This window comes from Sceloporus undulatus, chromosome 8 (assembly GCF_019175285.1).
Source record: "Sceloporus undulatus isolate JIND9_A2432 ecotype Alabama chromosome 8, SceUnd_v1.1, whole genome shotgun sequence".
NCBI lineage: Eukaryota > Metazoa > Chordata > Lepidosauria > Squamata > Phrynosomatidae > Sceloporus > Sceloporus undulatus.
In genome coordinates, this window is record NC_056529.1 from 32,171,757 (window position 1) to 32,191,061 (window position 19,305).

Consider the following 19,305-nt stretch of genomic DNA (forward strand, 5'->3'; position numbering starts at 1 on the left):
CCATTACAAGTTCTAGCTCCCTGCTGCAACAAGTAGGGAGTTGCAGCAGGGAGTTAACTTCCTAGCTCTAAAAGAATTCCCTACGACCATTGAAAATATGTGGGCAGAAAACCATTCGTCTTGTTCAGGGTACATGTTCTGTTTATTTGTAATGAACTTTCACAATACGTTATATTTTACTGAGTGTTTGTGATACTAAGGGCAACATCTATTAAGTTCTGGTTCTCACTGAGTTGATCGGTTGTGACAGAAGGAAAGAGGAAAAAAGAATTCCTGAATTGTACACTAGATTCTGATGTGTTTTACTAATGTGGTGCAGCTGCAGATTCTGCAGTCATTGCTTTTGGGATCACTTCTAAAAGCCACAGCACCAAACCCTGTATTGGAGCCTGTATAAGGAAACTTGCCAGCCATAAGATGAGCACAGTATGGATGCTTAAATGAGAAATAAGCTGCTTGCATTTGGATGCAAGATATTGCATGGTGTCATGTATCTAGAATCTGCAATTTGAGTTCTAATTCAGTTAATTTATCTGATCCTAACTTATCTCGATAGTTTATTAGGAGAATATAGTGGGGAGGGGAAACAACCTTTTGCATTGCTCTGAGTGAATGCCATGGAGAAAGAAACAGGGAAATAAAGAACAAAAAGAGTGGTTGAAAGACCTCTTTGAACTACTTGTTTCTGGGAATCCTCTCTGAGAGATAGAGGTAAATCATGTATTGCAGTCCAGTTGCTGCTTGGGCCAAGATACCAGTCCTTTTGAGGATGCTACAAGAACACTCGGCTCATGATTCATGGTGTGGAGACTATGTTTCCTTGCTGATATTCCTCTTGGTTTTTGAAGTCACTGGGGCATTGGAAGCTCCAGCACTAAACACCCGGAGGCCATCTGTTCCTAGGAGTTTCCTCAGCCTCAAGATCTCTTCCTTGTATCTGCATTACAAGCATAACAAAAGCAGCATCAGCCCAACACTGCAGTACTCAGAAATGCCCAAGGTTCTCAGGATCTGTAGAGCTTGAAAAATTGCAAGTGCTTCAAACATCTAGTTAAGAGCTGGGAATGATGTGGCCCTCCAGATGTTCTTTGGAAGCCAACAGTGGCTCCAGTGATGGTCTAGGACACTGGGGGTCTTGGGCTGAAATCTCCACTCAGATATAAAAACCTGCTGGGTGGCCTTAGACAAGTCACACTCTCTCAGCCTCAGAGGACAGCCTTGGCAAAGCTCCTCTGAGTAAATGTTGTGAGGAAGACCATATGTCAGAGTTGACTCAAAGGCGGCAACAAGAACAACCAGATGTTACTGATCTGCAATGCTCATTGTTCATCACCATTGGCTGGGGATGCTGGAATGTGCAGTCCTGCAGCATCTGCAGGTCCATACAGTTCATACCCCTGGTTTAGTGGATATTGAAGTGGAGTTTGGAATTGAAGGCTGTCTTTGCAAAGAGAAAGCTTTTATTGCAGTGAAATGCCTACTTGACAGGAGATGAAAAATCAAGTCTGCTAACCTGGGTCCTCATGGATTCCCTCAACAAAGGACTGGGGAGTACTGTGGTTCTGACCTGTCTTGGCAGGATTATTGTAAATATCATAACTGGAAAATGTTAAATACTCAAAAGCAATAGATAAATGTCTAAGAATAATGTACACCAGGCAACCAGTAGCCAATCCAAACTTCATTCTCACCTCCCCAGATGCTTATCGACATAGTCCTGCAATTCGGCAACCTGCTCTTCTGCCACTGTGGCTCGTGCCAACAGCTGGCTCCTCTCCTTTTCCAAATCTTCCTGTTGTGAAAAGGCAAGAAGAGTTTGGTTGACTGGCTGGTTGGTACTGAAAGCCTTTTTGATGCTTGTGGACCTTCAGAGTGGCTCATAAATGTTAGAGGTCAATATAGCATAACATGGCTATTGAGCAAGCACAGCAGCAAAACTGCTCCATCATATCCAGCAGCTTCCTTCAATCTGGTGCCTTCCAGATGTGTTGGACTACAGCTCCCATTACCACCAGCTAGTATAGTCAATGGGCATGTTGGCTGATGGCAGGTGTAGTACATCACATAAGGAGGATGCTGGATTGGAGAAAGGGGCTGAGATAAAGAAATGTCAGAAAGATTGCAAATGGTGAAGGCCCAATGTCAAGACTCAATGGGTGCATCTGCACTGCAGAATTAATACAGTTTGATCCCACTTTAGCAGCCACGGCTGAATGCTGTGCAATCCTGGGATTTGTAAGCTATTTAGCCTTCTCTGTCAGAGAACTCTGATGCCACAAATCCCAGTACAGTGGTGCCTCGGGATACGAAATGATCGGGTTACGAAATTTCCGGGATACGAAAAAGTTGGATTGGCAAAAACTGTTTCGGGTTACAAAATATTTTTCGGGTTACGAAATTCATTTCGGCGCGAAATTCAAATGCTGCAAAGTGCAGCTATAGGCTTTCCAGTGCTAACGGAAAAATGTTTCGGGTTACGAAATTTTCGGGTTACGAAAGGAATGGCGGAACGAATTAATTTCGTAACCCGAGGCACCACTGTATTCCATAGCATTGAGACATGGCAGTTAAAGTGGTCTCAAACTGTGTTATTTTTGAAGTTTGGCAGTTAAAGCAATGTCAAACTGCATTATTTCTGCAGTGCAGATGCAGCCATTTACTGACCAAGTAAAAAACCATCTGTGTAAAGGTTCAAGGTTTCCATCAGCCATGAAGCCTCTGTAGAACATCTTTATAATCCGGCACAGATTTGTATGGGAAAGGCAACCCTTAGGCCAGGAATAAAGCAAAACATGCTCTGCCTTGGAATGGCTCACCCCCTCATTCTTTGTGAAGTGCTGAAGGCTCGTTCCCATGACGTATAAAATCACAAATCGGGACAGCTATGCAAAAATGTAAGCAATACATTTGGAAAAAAATAATAATCCAGCATTTACTTGCAGCATGCAGCCATCCTCCTCACATGATGAGAAACTGCTGGGATTAACCAAGAATGTCTGAGGCTGGAAACTGGCCCCAGGAACCGCAAGTCGCTGGGTGACCTGTGCAACAAAGTGCATAACTGCAGCCTTTCAGCAAAGCATCAAGTCATGAAGCTGACCTATGTGGTGAAGCACCAAACTGCAAGTAGCAAAGGACTTTTCTTGGAGGTTATTAGATCCTGACTGGCCAGAAATGAGTATTAAGGCTGTAGAGAACCTAATGAGAGCAAGCATGATGTTTGCATGTGGTTTGTGTATCACTGTTGGAGATCAGGGTTTGAATTCTTGGTCAGCCATGAAAACATTTCTAAGGACTTTACCGCTCCAGACTCTTCTGATAAAATTGCATTCTTTTTTTTAAGGCTGCAGCATGAACTTTACTTCCATGCATAGACACCCTCCCCAGCAAACAAACAAAAATGGGACCGGATTAATATAAAATACGGAGCCTAATATCTTTGAGGTCATCAGCAATGCCATATTCGAGGAGGGTTTTACCTGGGTGGAGTGAGTGAATTCCCGCAGCTGCTTCCTGAGCTCAACCCAGCCTGCCTCATCCAAGGTGCTAAGGAATGAAAAGGAAGAGATTTGAACTGGGAAGAACCACAAGGTCATCACCAGCGCTGAGCTGGGACTGCAACTCCCATCATTCTTCGGTATTGGCTGTGCTGGATATATTAGATGAAAGCTGGAGACCAAAACGTTCTGGGGAGCTGCAACTGACTTCCCTTGCTTTACCACCTTTCCTTATTTCACCTGGCAACTCTAGCTGTAACCTATGGAATCTTGGGATTTGTAGTTTGGCAAGATACTTAGACTTCTGTATAGCAGTGGTTCTCAGGTTCTCAGTTGGTGGAATGGGACCCCCAGTGGATTATAGCAAAGATCATGAAAGGCTATGGAACGCTCTAAAAAACATGGGAGTGCCACCACATCTGATGGTCCTGATGAGGAATTAGTACATAGGACAAGAGGCTACTGTTAGGACAAAATATGGAGAAACAGAATGGTTCCCAGTTAACAAAGAGGTCAGGCAAGGCTGCATCCTTTCACCCTATCTGTTCAACTTGTACGCAGAAAATATTATATGAAGAGCAGGTTTGGACACAGAAGATAGGAGGAGTGAAGATAGGAAGAAGGAATACCAACAATCTAAGCTATGCAGAAGACCCCATTCTACTAGCAGAAAATATAGGCTTGGAACAACTACTATGGAAGATGAAGGAAGAAAGTGCAAAGGCAGGCTTAACAAAAACAATGATGACAGAGGATCTACACTAAATAGTAAAAGAGTTCCCTCACCTTGGATCAAACAGAGGTCCGAATGGGGATTGCAGTTTGAAGAAGGCTAGGAATGGGAATGGGAGCCATGAAAGAACTAGACAAAATTCTAAAGATATACAACTCAGCACAAAAGTTAGCATCATACAAGCCAGTGTATTCCCTATTGCCATGTACAGACATGAGAGCTGAACAGTGAAGAAGAAAATCAATTCATTTGGGATGTTCTGGAGGAAAGTGCTGAGGATAACATGAATGATGAAAAAGACAAATAGATGGGTCCTAGAGCAGAGCAAGCCTGAAATCTCCCTGGAAGCTCAGATGATTAAGTCGGGGCTGCCATACTTTGATCATATCATGAGAAGGATCGACTCATTGGAAGAGAAAGCCAGAGGGATGTAGAAAGAGAGGAAGACCACGTGCTAGATAGATGGACAGGTATGAATTTACAGGATCTAAGCAGAGCAGTTGAGGATAGGAAGTTTTGGAGATGTCTTATCCACAAGGTTGCCATGAGTCAGGATCAACATGAAGTTGGTTTACAACAACAACAAAGATGACAATCCCCACATGATCTGGGAGAATGGGGGTCATATTCCCAACACATCTCAGGTTGAGGGAGGCTGGCGTAGGTAGGAATGAGCCGCATCGAGTATTTTACATATGCATATCCAAATCTCTGAACAAATCTTGCCAAGAAAACCCCACGATAGGATCTTAGGGCTGCCATAAGTCAGAAACAATTTGAAGGCAACAACCACCACACTAAATGCTCTTAAAACTCATCAGAACTACCTTCCTGCAAAGACAATCAAATGAGCTACTATAAAACAATATTAGCCACCTCCATTATTGTACAAATGGAGTGTTCTCTGAAACAGCAGGCTTCACTGGTGAGAAATGTTGGTGAGATGATAAGGCCTTGGGCTGTCAATACTTGCATTTTTGAAAAAAGAAAGTGCTTGTATTGTACTTATGGGTAAATCCACTTATTTCACTGCGGTGGCTTAAGCCATGGGGATAGGTGATCTGATTGTGAGGAAATATGCAGGCAAGCCGTGGGAAAGTTTCCTCGTCTGTCCTGGGACTGCATAAGCAAAATATAGGTCACTTTTGATGTCCTGGGGAATTCTTCTGACTGTATAGAAAGGATGGTATGAACTGAGGAATGCATTGTGCTCCCTTTTGCATTCATAGGAGGAAGCTTTGAGGACTGCAGGCTTGCCCTCTAGTGGGCATGGGTTTTTTTATCCACAGATTCAACCATCCATGGCTTGAATTTTTTAAAATTCCAATAAGCAATTGGTTTGCATTCAGTTAATTTAGTGGGAAAAGAATCTGGCTCTTCCCAATGGGCTCAGGCAGAAGCAAACTGCTGCAGCCACTGCTACCTTGTATGCTTTCCCTCGTTAATAACTTTTACCATCTTAAGAACGATCTGGTGTTGCTTGGCCACATGTGTCCTAGTTTTCACCTGTGAAATGTTGGAAGGTATGGAAAGGACTAGCACATGAGACACAGAACATGTTTTGGATTGCTGTTCCTGACGTCACACACCAAGAAGTGGTACTCACTGTGGAGGTGATGTCTGAGGGCCAACATGTTCACTTAGCTTTACCTGCAAAGCAAGTTGAAAAGTACGAATTAAATTTTGATCCAAATGTCTACTTGAACGCTTGTCTTGTCATTACAACAGCAGACCAACTGCAGTGTTGGGAGATACACTACAGCCAAAAAGACTGCTGTGATCAAACAAAACCTTTCAAAACTAACTTTTGGGGAATGCATTGGGGGAAACGATGCTTGGGAGACAGCCTCGTCTTTTTTCATTTTAAATGTCCTCTCTCTCTCTCTCTCTCTCTCTCTCTCTTTCTCTCTCTATCTCTCTGTGTGTGTGTGTGTGTGTGAAGGATTCCAGCAGCGCCTTTGAGACTCGATTTATTACAGCATGAGCTTTTATGACTATCAATCCACTTCTTCAAATGCTGCATGGATTGATACCCATAAAAGCTCATGCTGAAATAAACCGGTTAGTCTGGTGCTGCTGGATACCTTCATCCCTCCCCTCGCACCCACTTTTCATTTGATGCTGAAAATTAACCTAGCTATGTCTTTGCAAACTCCCAAATGTGAAAAAATTGCAGGAATCCTACAATCCTGGATTTGGAAGAGACCCTAAGGGCAATCTAATCTAACTCCATTCTGCCATGCAGAAAGACACCATCAAAGCACTCCTGACTGATGGCCATCCAGCCTCTGCTTAAACACCCTCCAAAGACGTAGACTCCACCGCTCTCCAAGGCAGAGTATTCCACTGTCAAACAGCTCTTACTGTCAGGATGTTCTTAGTGCATCTTTTGGTTGCTCCCGGGATGGACTAAGTTCTTACCTTTTGCCACTCTACTGAGATGGGAAAGTTAAAATACAGTACTTACATTGACCCGTGGATAAGTTGATCCAGCTTTTGGGGGTCAATTTTTTGACTAACATTTCTAGACTTATACATGAGTATATACAGTAATTCTTGCCCATCTCTATTTGTTCTTGACCTCAAGTCCCCTGTGGCCTCATTTCTCTTTGACTATGGTGGTTCATCACCCCATTCTCTTTCCAAAGCTACATCCCAGAAGAAGGTGGGATGGATTCTTTCAGGTAACAGGTAGCATCCAACCAGCATCACCTTCATCTGCAGTTCTTGAAGCTGGCCTTCCAGGTTCGCTTTGTCTTCCCGCAGCTGGTTCAGCTCTTGAGAGGTGCTTGTCAACAGCTCGGCATCTGTGATGCTGAAATGGTGTTCTGCTGGACCAGGATCCATGTCATTGGTGCCCAGGGACCGAATCTGTTCCCGCTGCATCCTGCCACCAACAAATGGGATTACTGGTCAATCCTTAGGCTTGGAGAGAAATGGCTAAACTAATAAATCATTTACAATGCCCCTGAAATGTTTCATTCACCTGCCAAAATTGGCTACTGGCTAATGGAGAGTAGAATATTCTCAGTGAACAAACCTTGGCAAGAAAATCCCATAATAAGCCTTAGATTCATCATAATTCAGAAATGACTTGAAGGCACCCAACAGCAAGGAACCACAAGATGCTTCACATTCACATGTGTGGAGTGGTGTTTAGAAAGTACAATGTCATCTGTTGGGCTTTTGGTTGTAGGGGAGAGAATACAGGGTTAGCAGTGGTTCTCAAATTTTGTATTCTAGATGTTTTGGACTTCAGTGGCCAGAATTCCTGACTGTTGCCAAGTTGCCGAGGGCTTCAGGGAGTTGAAGTCCAAAACACCTGGAAGACCAAACTTTGGGAATTCTTGAGCTAGAGTATGAGAAAGCAAGTCCAATTTCATGGTTGGTGTTCTGGGGAGCGTAGCCTTCTGAGACATTTTCTACTCCTACCTGTATGCAACCAGTAGGCCCTCATGCCTTTTGACCAATTTCTGCATGCGTTTCTTATAGCCACGAGCGGCTCCAGCCAGCTGCTCTTCCCGAGACTTATAGGAAGCCCGGATGTCCTTCAGCATGCTGTCCACAAAGCGCTTCATGTGAGCGGGCTCTGAGGGGGCTTTGCCGGCCCCTGTTGCAGCAGAAGCTGATTTGCTGTCAATGTATTCCTTGAAAAACAGAAAGTTTGGGAAAGGCTGCATTATTTGTTGTGGTGGAACCTGATCTAATGCTCCAGGATCCTTTGCAGCTGGGGACCCCATAATGCTGCCAACAATCCCTCTTTCAAGCTTCTTGTTAACAAGAGAGAAATGGTCCTGGGGAGTGAAGGTTTGTAGATCTCATACCCACCAACGTATCACAGATGAAAACTGGGACCCGTGCAGCCAATCAATATGAGAGTCTGATCAAAATAGCAAGAAAAGACAAGCTAGGAGAAGCTGCAGCGGTTTGCTTTTGCCTGCGTCTACTGGGAAGGGCAACATTTCCTGTCCTTCCAATGAGTTGAGTGCAAACTGCTTTTGCATTTTGACCTCGGTTTGCACCAATTGAAGTTAGCTGAGGACAAAGTGGGGAAGTGGAAGGAAAGAGAAATTGAGCCATTATTAAAGCAGCTAAGAAAGTGGGATGACAAACGGACTGTCGCTGACAAATGAAGACACTTGGAGGGTAAGAGAGCTCCACCACCCAATCTGCCCCAAGGGATGGTAGTGTTTACTACCTCTTCTACCCTTATTTTCCAGCAGCAGAGCAAGCAAAATGGCTGGTCGCACATTGCTATTGCTGCCTTTGAGATGCTGGCCCCAACTGTGCCAGCTGGAACTCTGGTTGCCAGGTCAGGAATTTAAGCTCTGATCTGGGAGCAGGACCAGAACTCTGTATTCACCATCCACCAGATAGCTCAGCTGACCACCCAAAAGCAAGTGCTCACCGCAAGGTCTGTGATGTATTGAACAAGCCGGGACCGGTACTCTTCGTTGAGCTCCTTCAGTTGCAACTGCAGCTGGGAGTTCTCTGCTTCTACTTCTTGGAGCTGGCTTTGAGAGGAGAGCAGAACCTGTAATCCAAATAGAAAAGAAAAAGTTTACCTTGATTATCGGATAGTACTGGTCACCTGTTTTAGGAGATTGTTTAAAATGGGAAGGAGGAATGAACCCCTGGGGAGCCCTCCTTACCGCTGACTGCTCCGCCATTTTGTGCTGCGTGCTCCGAATCGCCTTCTTTGCTTCTTGAAGCTCCTTCCCCATAGTCACCCTGGACACACACAGAACATAAGCAATTCAAGACAGCATGATACGGGTTGAGTCTGCCTTATCTAGAATTCCAAAATCCGGACTTATTCCATAAACCAAAACTTTTTTTCATGGGTGGTTGAAACAGTGCCGCCTTTGCTTTCTGATGGTGCAATGTACACAGACTTTGTTTCATGCGCAAAATGATTTGAAATATTGTATAAAATTACCTTCCAGGTATGTGTATAAGGAATATATGAAAAATAAATAAAGGTAGGGAGTAACTATCATATCAGTTATTTCTTCTGTATGGCAGAGCGTTATAGCAGGAAGTGAGGGTGTTGCGTGGAAGGCATAATGGTACAACAGAAATTGGTTATTGGATGTAGGCCGGATTTGTAAAAGGTTCTAGCTCCTATGGTTTCAAGCAGAGTAAATGATACCTATATCCCAAATAACAGAGCAACAAGATATTAGGGACAAAACTCCTTGTATACATGCAAAATTATATTACAAACTTTGGCCTGTTACAGATGCGAAAATAAAGATGCTTCGAGTTTCTTTGGAGGTATGCTATTTAAATGATGCATGGGTCCTAAGAGTCCAGAGGTCGCGCCAAAGCCACACTCCATTCCTAAGCACTGGAGTGTATCTTTGGTACAGCTTCCGGATTCCTAGGACCCATGCATCATTTAAATAGCATACCTCCAAAGAGACCCAAAGCAGCTTTATTTTCGCAGTCTGTAACAGGCCTTAGATAGACATTTCAAGAACCCAACATTTTATGTATCTTATAATGTTATAATACAACTAGTTGCTGTTGCCGATTCTTGAAAGAGGCCTCACATATGCAGTCGGCATGAGATGTGTGGAAAGAATTTGGGGTTGTTGAAACATATATCTAAGTTGGTGACATACAAGGAGTTTTTGGTAGTGATATCTTATTGCTCTGTTATCTGGGATACTGCAATTGAGGTAGGTGCTTTTTTCTGGTAGATGATACCAATCCGTTTCATTTGCATGATCTCTTTTGGGCATGATCCAGGAATCTCATTGGGATGGTCTTCTGGATTTTGTTAACAAACCACACAAAAAGCCTGGGATCTAAGTTTCATGCCAGACAAATGTGTGTGACTGTATGTACACACACACAAACATATACAAGTGATGGAAGAGAAAATCTTTGGCTGCATCTGCACTGCAGAAATAACGCAGTCTGATGTTGTTTTAACTGCCATGGCTCAATGCTATGGAATGCTGGGATTTGTAGTTTTGTTAGCTATTTAGCCTCCTCTATCAAAGCACTGATGCCACAGCAAACTACAAATCTGAAGATTTCATAGCCCTGAGCCATGACAGTTAAAGCAGTGTCAAACTGCTTTAATTCTGCAGTGCAGATGAAGCCTTGGACTGCAATCCTCATCAAGCCTCACCATCGGCTGTGCTGGCCAGGGCTGCTGGGATCTGCAGTCCAACAACACCTGAAGGATCATATGACCCCAACTCTTGCTCTCAGGAAGGTAAATGGCCTTACACTCTTTCCTCTAATTTTTGTTGTTGAGAGTTGTACATTTCTTTCATCTTTTCAATCTCTCTGGCGAAATAATCTTGGTTTCCAAAGAGCTGGGAGAGAGAGAGGAAGAAAACAGAAGGTGTTTTGTCACATATTAAAAACACAGAGATCTTCCTTATGCTGGATCAAATGTTTTCTCTGTTTTATCATTTAAAAAAATTAAGTAGTCTATGTGCGATATCAAAAATCAGAATTTGGGCAATACGTTGATGAGTCAATAAAAATAAGATGACCATGGCTACATCCTTTTAAATCCCGGGATTTGTAGTGTGGCCAGAGAACTCACAGAGAAGCCTAATTTTTCTTTATCACAAAGAACCCAAATCCCTTGTGAAGCTACAAATCCCAGGGTTCCATATGAGTACTACAATACTAAAAGTACATACTTGGGCTTTACGCAACTCTTTGTATCTCATGCACCCAAATTTAAGCTCTAGCTTTGCTGATGCAAGGATTGCCGTGTAACTCATTGCTTCTGTTCCAAATCAACACAGCACTTATGCTTCAAAAAAAGGCAATGGAGATGAGTTTGGAACTACAAGTCCCAGGATTTAAAGGGATGAAACCAAGGTCATTGAAGTGTTGTTAAGAGAGCTAGTGTGGTGTAGTCGTTTAAGCATTCGACTAGGACCCTGAAGACCAGGGTTCAAATCCCCACTGAGCCATGAAACCCACCTTGGGCAAGTCACACTCTCTCAACCTCAGAAGATGGCAATGGCAAGCCCTCTCTGAAGAAATTGGCCAAGAAAACCCCATAATAGGTTTGCTTTAGGGTTGCCACGAGTCGGAAATGACTTGAAGGCAAACAACAACAACAAAGTGACATAACTGTGTAGTAAAAGAAGTCCAAGTCACAATAGTCATATTACTAACACTTTTCTCCAGCTTCTGCCGTTCATGTTCTGAAGCCACCACATCTTCAGGCTAAAGGGGAAAGATACAGAAAGAGAGAGAAAGTATAAAATGTCTGCATATGAGTGAGAGACAGACTTTTGGAGAAGATGATCATTTGTCTACCTACCCTCACTTTGCGGGCAGAAAGACGGCGCACCAAAGCTCGCACCCGCTTTAATTCTTCAGTTGGTTCATCCGTTTGAGCATTGGACTCAGGGAGGTTTCCCGGCACACGGCAAAGGGCCAAGTTGAGTAACTCTTTGCTCAACTCTTCATTCTTGGCCACCTACTCAAGACACCAAGCAAAAGAGGTGGTTTATTTGAAAGAGGGTCAGCCCCCGAACTCACACCAGGTGGAAATAGCAAATATGCTCATTCCAACACATTTGTGGCTTTGACTTTTGCGGATCTGATTATTCATGGATTTTATGAATATGTTCCTCTCTAGGAATATCTAGGTCCCCCGACGCAACTCTATGGTCAACTTGAACCAAAAGTCGCCCTGAAGGACCTAGGGATTCCTAGAGAGAACACTCCACTAGGCATTTGTAGCTCCTCCAGCGCAATTCTATGGTCAATGTCTGGCAGATGTTGACCACAGAGATGCACTGGAGGACCGAGAGATTCCTAGAGAGCTGTTCTCTCAGGTAAAAACATAGTGTTTTTGTTATTTGTGGTTTTCTCCACATTCACACCTTTTTGAATTGTGTTGAATTGTGGTGCCCAGAACTGGACACAGTATTATTCCAGGTGGCGCCTGACCAAAGCAGAATAGAGTGGCACTATTACTTCCCTTGATCTAGACACTGTACTTGATGCAGCCTAGAATCACATTGCCCTTTTTAGCTATGCACCACACTGTTGACCGGCATTGCAAAAGCAAATCCTTAGAAGAAGCACTCCAACCTTTGACAATGTTTAAAAACTTGTATAAAAGCCAGGGAAATACTGAAGGATGGTACCCCAGGGAAGGCATGGAGGCTCTTTGGAGTACAGTATTCCCATGAGAGGCAGAGTCTACCCTTGCAGACAAACAGAAACCTATGTTCTTACATGCAGCCCTTACCTCTTGTTCATGCTCCTTGCCCAGTGCAAGGTAGTTGCTCTTCAGAACAAGGTACTCATCCGCCAGCTCCTTGCGGTTGGCTTCAAGCGCTTCAAGACGCTCCCGTAAGGCATCGCGTTCCCCGGTGGTTTTCTCGGTATGAAGCTCAACCTCCAGAATACGATTTTCCAGGGACAGAATCTAGGAAAGCAAAACCCATTGAGGAAATGTATTGTACATACTCATGTATAAGCCTAGGCAGGGAACCACTGTGGTGTAGCTAGTGTTCCTTCAGAAAAAGGAATGCCAGTGAACTCCTTTTAGGTCTACAGTGGTCATTCCTGATGTTTTGAGGAGAAAATATTGGGTGAAGTGGGGAGAAGACAAACTACCATCTAAGGTTGAAAGCCATATGGTCTCCAAAAGCAGACCTACCAGAGTCTTCAGTTCAAAGTTTTCCGCTTCGTGTTGCTCTCTCATTTTGTTGGCCTCGATCTGAAAATCAACAAAGTCCTTGGAAATCTGAAAGGGCAAAAAAGAAAAAAGAGGTTTACTTTGTACACTGGATTTCTGGAAGGGTCAAACAGGCTTTCGCTAAGGAGCCAAACTCAATGTGCCAAACAGCTCCTGGGCATCAAGAGTAATGGGCGAAGGATCTCTCGGAGACAATGACAGTGGCTTGGAATCGATCCATTATTTGATTATTTACAGAGGAAACTTACCATGGGGTCTTCTTGGCAAGTGTCTTTAGAGAGCGGTTTGCCATTGTCATCCTCTGAGGCCGAGAGAGTGTGACTTGCCCAAGCTCACCCAGTGGGTTTCACTATATACACGCAAGTATTGCAAAACCCTGAAATCTAAAATACAGCTAGTCCCAAGCATTTCAGGTAAAGGGGACTCAGCCTATATTACCTCCTTGACATTATTCTGCATCGCCTATGGATTACCTTGAGTTTCTCCTCTTCGCTGTGGATCAGTCTAGATGACAGGTTGGTCTTGGAGCCAGCCAACTGTCCCATCTTTTCCTGCAGCTCCCCAATTTTGCTATAGAGCCTTTCATTTCGGTCTTGCAGCTGGACCTGCAGCATAAGAAAACAACTCCAGCACTTGGGGGGGTTAAAATCTCCCAGTCCTGATTTCTCTCCTCTTCTTTGAATGTTCTTCTTCTCAATATTGTTTCATGTGCTGGGTTGCAAGGTTTTCAATGCCTCCTCCTCGCCCAAAATCCATGGAAAGTAAGGAGATAAATATATATACATATACATACATACATACATACATACATATCATTCAACACTTACGTTTTCATTGGTGAGGCTCCGCACCTGATCTTGGAAGCCAGGGATGCTGCTATTCTCGGGACCATTTCCAAAATCCATGGGGACCATCGAGGGAATGATGGAGGCAATATTTAGAAACCCAGAAGGAAATACTATAAGAAACCAAGAGTCACTCTGCTTGGTGTGTCTCCCCAGAGCCAGACAGTGTTGCTATCAACGCTGGTTGTTAACAGGTGTGGCTTTTGCCTGGTTAATGAACCAGAGGAAGAAAAGACATTGACCCGTTCCCGCAGGAAGTACAAGGAGAAACGCAAACCTTGGCTCTTTTCAGGTAACAAAGCAGGCTCAAGCAAATCCAGTCTGGACTTCAATTACTTCTGTGTTTATTTTATTAAAGGTATATCCGGCCTTGGCACAGAAATTGCACTCAAGGTGGCTGGCAGTGATAAAACGCAGCTGGAGCAGAACATCTGAATTGCAAATGTGACAGTAGGAGCAGCGTTTCATTGACATAAAAGATCAGAGGCAAAATTGTCCAAATCCTGGCAACAGCAATACAACTTTTGAAAAAAAGAAGACACAGAAAATAGGGAAAGGTCATAAAGATAGCAAAGCAGGGCGACCAAAATGGTGAAGGGTCTGGGAACCATGCCCTATGAGGAACAATGTATGGAGCTGGAAATGTTTAGCCTGGAGAAGAGAAGGTTAAGAGGTGATATGATAGCCCTGTTTAAATACTTGAAGGGATGTCATGTTGAGGAGGGAGCAAGCTTGTTTTCTGCTGCTCCAGAGAGTAGGACCCAGAGCAACGGATGGAAGCTACAGGAAAAGAGATTCCACCATAACATTAGGAGGACCTTCCTGAGAGTAAGGGCTGTTCGACAGTGAAACAGACTCCTTAATCGGAGTGTAGTGGAATCTCTTTCCTTGGAGGTCTTTAAACAGAGGCTGGATGGCCATCTATCAGGGATGCTTTGAGTGAGAGTTCCTGCATGGCAGAATGGGGTTGGACTGGATGGCCCTTGTGTTGTCTTCCAGCTCTGTGATTAATTAATGCAGTTTGACACTGATGAAACTGTCATGGGTCCATCCTATGGGATCCCAGGATTTGTAGTTTGTTGTGGCACCAGAGCGCTCTGAAAGAGACATCATAATTAGCTCACAAAATTACAAGTCCCAGAATTTCATAGCGTGGAGCTGTGGCGGTTAAAGTGTTGTCAAACTGCATTAATTCTGCAGCGTAGACGCAGCCTGGGTTGCTTCAATGTGCCAGTGAGTTCTATTATCCCAGTAGCCGCAAGAGAGCAGTCTTGAGCAAGGAACCTAGAGAAGTGACCAACCCTTAAATAGGAAATAATGCTTGATCTCATGTGCCCATTGTGTTCCTTTTCCATGTTTTTATTTTTTTAAAACATCATGATTTCTGAACATAGCTTCCACAAACTATACCTTTCTCGATGCATCCTATCCTAAAATAGCTGTTTTTGTGCATGTGTGTTATGTACCTTCGAGTCATTTGTGACTTAGGGCAGCCCTAAGGTGAACCTATGACAGGGTTTTCTTGGCAGGTTTCATCGGAGGGGGGTTGCCATTGCCATCCTCTGAGGCTGAGAGAGTGTGACCTATTGCCCAAGGGGGGTTTCCATGGTTCCAGATAACTGAACCCAGGGCTCAAGCTGTAGTCCAATGCTCCAACCACTACGCCACACTGGCTCTCTGTGTTTTTAATACACATTTTATCGTTTATTTCCATATATATATATATATATATATATATATATAGAACCTAAGAATATGGCTGGAATCTTGTTAGTGGTTTATACCAGTGTTTGTTGTTGTTGTATGCCTTCAAGTCTTTTCTGACTCATGGCAACCCTAAGGGAACTAACCTGTCACAAGGTTTTCTTGATATATGTTGTGCACATGGGGTTTGCCTTTGCCATCCTCTGAGGCTGAGAGGATGTGACTTGCCCAAGGTCACCCATGGTTGAACAGGGATTTGAACCCTGGTCTCCCAGTGTCCTCGTCCTGTTGGCTCCATGCAGATATACATCCAAAGCATTTCCATGTACTTCACTTAGTGACTGTGGATGTCAGAAACTGCCACTTCTCTCAAGGATCTGCCCAGGATTTAATATCATTGTGGGCCTTCAAGTCCATTCTGACTTATGGTGACCCTAAAAGTGAACCTATCAGGCAGGATTTGTTCAGAGGAGGCTTGCCATTGCCTTTCCCTGAGGCTGTAACTTGGTCAAGATCACCCAATGGATTTCCATAGCTGGGAATCGGACCCTCCAGAGTCGTGGTCTGATACTCAAACCACTACACCAGGCTGGCTCCCAGGATTTATCAGCTCGGCTTAAAAAGAGGGTGGGGAAGAAGAGATAGGAGGCTGTTTTCCTGGAGATAAGAGTCTTTCAGAGGTAAGAGGAGTGGGTTGCTTAGCAGGAGACAAAAGGCTTTGCCAATTGCGCATGCTCCCACATGCACCCACAACACACACACAGAGGTGCTTTTGTTTCCAGGCATTCCAGTCATTATACCATAGGTATCAGCTGGGGTTTGGTTCCAGAATCCCCCACTGATACCAAAATCAAAAGGATGTTTATGTCACATTACGTATAATGGATCATAACATGGCGATCCTTATATATAATGGCAAAATCAAGTTTTGCTTTTTTTGGAATGAATATATATATATATATATATATATATATATATAGAGAGAGAGAGAGAGAGAGAGAGAGAGAATATTTTCAAGCCACAGATGCTTGAACCCGTGGATGAAGAATCAGTGGAAAAGGAGGACTGACTGTATTATTTCCTAGACACACACACAGTGCACCCTTTCCTTGTACCCTTTGTATTTCAAAGCCATTCTACCTCATATCCCTTTCTTTTGGTGTATAGTGATTATAACCTTTAACTTTAATGTGATGCACACTCTGTCTGATTTTGAGCATGAAAAGCTGACAGACATATATAGCCGTCCCTCCAAGTCCGCGGACTTGAGATCCGCGGCCTTAAAAATCCGCAGAGGGGTGACTGCCATTAACGTCAATGGGGTGTGTACCTGTGGCGCGCCCCCCGCATGCATGCACCCCATTCAAGCCTATGGGGCTTGAATATGCGCGAGTTTTGGAACTTGTGGCAGGGGGCGGAATGGATCCCCCACAAGTTCCAGGGGTCAGCTGTACAAATGTCTTATTCAGATCCTTTAAAGCTCAGTCCCAGATGGCACTCCCACCTGGGCATTGAAAAAGATTAAAAGCAGTGCCTTGGTGGAGAGAACAGAGAGGGCTGGTGTTGCTTTTAGATGCTCCCAGGATTTTAAGGTGAGTTGCTATTGCCAATGAAACCCTAAATAAATCTATCCACTGCAGGCCTGTCTATACTTGGAAACTGAGGAGGGAAGAGACTATGCTATGCTATGCTATGCTATGCTATCATATCCTTTGAGTATATACTTTGAGACTTGGCAGACCCAAGGATCTCTTCCTACCCTAATTATTTTATTATCATTGCTCCTTGCCAACATCCTTACAGGGTCAGGATCTGTGTCTGGGGAAAGAACTCGAGGAGACAGACATTTCCTCCGAAATCTTTATTTACAAATATACAAACTGAGGAGAGAAGAGTGACTCCAAAACCCCGGATAGGGCAGAAGGTGCAAAAGCATTCCCGACTCTCATAGACCACCAAAGTGATCCGCGTCAGTCACCTGTTGGTTACCTTCACCGGTATGCTCTCGGCTGGCATTAAGATCTTCCTGGCAAGTTTCGGAGGTCCAGTTGGCCAGAAGGTCACTAAAATCTGGAGGATTGCCATTGAGCATGCATATGGGGCTGAGAGACGGCTCCTTCCAAAATGATGGAGGCAGCTTTCGGCTGTGCATCGGAGGGACGTGGCCATACTTCAGTCTCACTTTCTTGTTGCCGGAGGGAAACGGCTGCTTGGCACACCTGCGCAAGCCATACTCAAAGAGCTCGGCCAAGGGTCCCAACTTCTCAGCCTCATCCTTGCTGCAGAAAGACCTCTGCAGCTTCCCTTCTACCTGCTCTGGAGGCTTCGGGGAGGCAGAAGGTCCTTCTTCTTCTTCCTCCAACTCCCTGCCTTGAGAAATCCTGACCAAGTCAGTGTAATACAAGACCTGCCCGGATACTTGCGGGGAACAGCAGTCCTCATAGATGTTGCAAGCATCGGAGCCTTCCTCTTTGCTTTTTCTGCCGAAATACCTTTGGATGTCATCGCTGATGCGCTCGGCAAAGCGAAGGAGCTGCCCTGGCATTTCTGTGCCACTCAAACTGGATTCGGCCACCAAATCCTCTTCCTTTCCACCAGGACTATGGCCTGCAGAATTATCTGCCATTTCCACATCTTCCCTTTCTTCTTCTTCTTCTTCCTCTCCTTCCTCCTCCTCTCCTTCCTCCATTTCTTCCTCCTCCGATAAATCTTGGAATATCATCTCCTGGCAGTCAGTGGCAGAGAGGAACGAATGCTGGAAGGCCGCTGAGAGCCTGAACTTGCTGAGGCTTTGGATGACACCGGCAGCCATTTTCACCCTTGGAATTGTTTTGTGCTTGAATCTTTAGCCTAAACCACAGATGGAAGGACAAATTGTTAGATGCACAAGGAAGCCATTTTTACAGTCATCATTGCTTCTTTCAGTTGCGAATTCAGCTAAGAAGCTGAAACATGGGTGAAAATGAGAGTCACCTTAGATGTTCAGAGGAATGTGTATTCCTTGTGATCATTCTGTTTTGACTCCCAGGGCAGGATTTCCTCAGAGATATGTGCCTCAGCAATTGCACTTGCAAAGTATGTTTCTGTTTACTTTCCAATAACCAGTCACAAAATAAAGCACGCTAAAAGCAAGATGCGGAGAAGCATTGTGTTGTGCCAAACTGCCTTATGCAACACTTCAGATGCTAACAGGTGAGAATTTAGAAAAGTTACTTCTTCTTCATGGTCTCTCCAAATCACACAAATGGGTTATTCTGCACCTGTGCAATAGCCTGGCTTGTACCAAGGGCAATCTAGAAGTTGTTGTCCAGAAATGTAATGTACTATCTATTCACATCGCTTATTCACACGGCTGACAACACACATCTTTTTTAAAAACTCAGGAAAACACCCAATCGATTATCCCAAGTTAAATGGTTTTTTTGGCAAACTTTACTGGATGCGTTCAAAATGCATGTGAGCAACAGAAATTCATCCCACATTCATCCTGGATTTTTTTCACCGTCTGAATAACCTATAGAATATATATGCACAATGATACGAATCATGTCACTCACGCATTCTGGGTTTGTTATTCACACCATGGAATCGCATCTATGTGGCATCTCTGCAAGTTCGGTTGTTCACAGATGCCAGCATCGCGAATAAAGATGGATTCCACTATGCGAATGCATTTGGAACACATTCAAGGCATGCCGCGTTTTATCCTGGGTCTATTCGGATCTGTTTGCATCAGTTAGTTATACAACTGATGATGTGGATCTTTTTAAAAAGACTCAGGGGAAAACCCAATATCGATTATCCTGCGGGTTAGTCACACTGTGAAAATAA

The 19,305-nt window shown here is 44.1% G+C and overlaps 2 protein-coding genes across 2 annotated transcripts; both read right to left on the bottom strand.

The window, feature by feature from the left end:
- Positions 1-134: 134 nt before the first annotated feature.
- Positions 135-13,918, bottom strand: CCDC78 (coiled-coil domain containing 78). Its single transcript, XM_042480590.1, has 15 exons — positions 13,753-13,918; positions 13,399-13,530; positions 12,887-12,973; positions 12,473-12,652; positions 11,534-11,692; positions 11,386-11,436; positions 10,474-10,562; positions 8,883-8,961; positions 8,639-8,764; positions 7,663-7,877; positions 6,943-7,117; positions 5,837-5,880; positions 3,480-3,546; positions 1,692-1,792; positions 135-937 (listed from the first exon to the last, which is right to left on the bottom strand). The coding sequence occupies exons 1-15, from the start codon at positions 13,837-13,839 to the stop codon at positions 811-813; spliced, it is 1,719 nt and encodes a 572-aa protein (XP_042336524.1). The 5' UTR covers positions 13,840-13,918; the 3' UTR covers positions 135-810.
- Positions 13,919-17,419: 3,501 nt separating this feature from the next.
- Positions 17,420-18,100, bottom strand: PERCC1 (proline and glutamate rich with coiled coil 1). The gene has a single exon (XM_042437851.1). It carries the CDS (start codon positions 18,098-18,100, stop codon positions 17,420-17,422), a length of 681 nt encoding a protein of 226 aa, XP_042293785.1.
- Between the last annotated feature and the right edge of the window lie 1,205 nt (positions 18,101-19,305).

Coding starts and splice junctions, on each gene's coding strand:
- PERCC1 (XM_042437851.1), bottom strand. CDS start 18,100: ATGGCAGATAATTCTGCAGGCCATAGTCCTGGTGGAAAGGAAGAGGAT.
- CCDC78 (XM_042480590.1), bottom strand. CDS start 13,839: ATGGTCCCCATGGATTTTGGAAATGGTCCCGAGAATAGCAGCATCCCT. Junction 11,693..12,472: donor GCAAGGAGCATGAACAAGAG/GTAAGGGCTGCA, acceptor TGTCTTGAGTAG/GTGGCCAAGAATGAAGAGTT. Junction 1,793..3,479: donor AATTCACTCACTCCACCCAG/GTAAAACCCTCC, acceptor TTTTCACAACAG/GAAGATTTGGAAAAGGAGAG.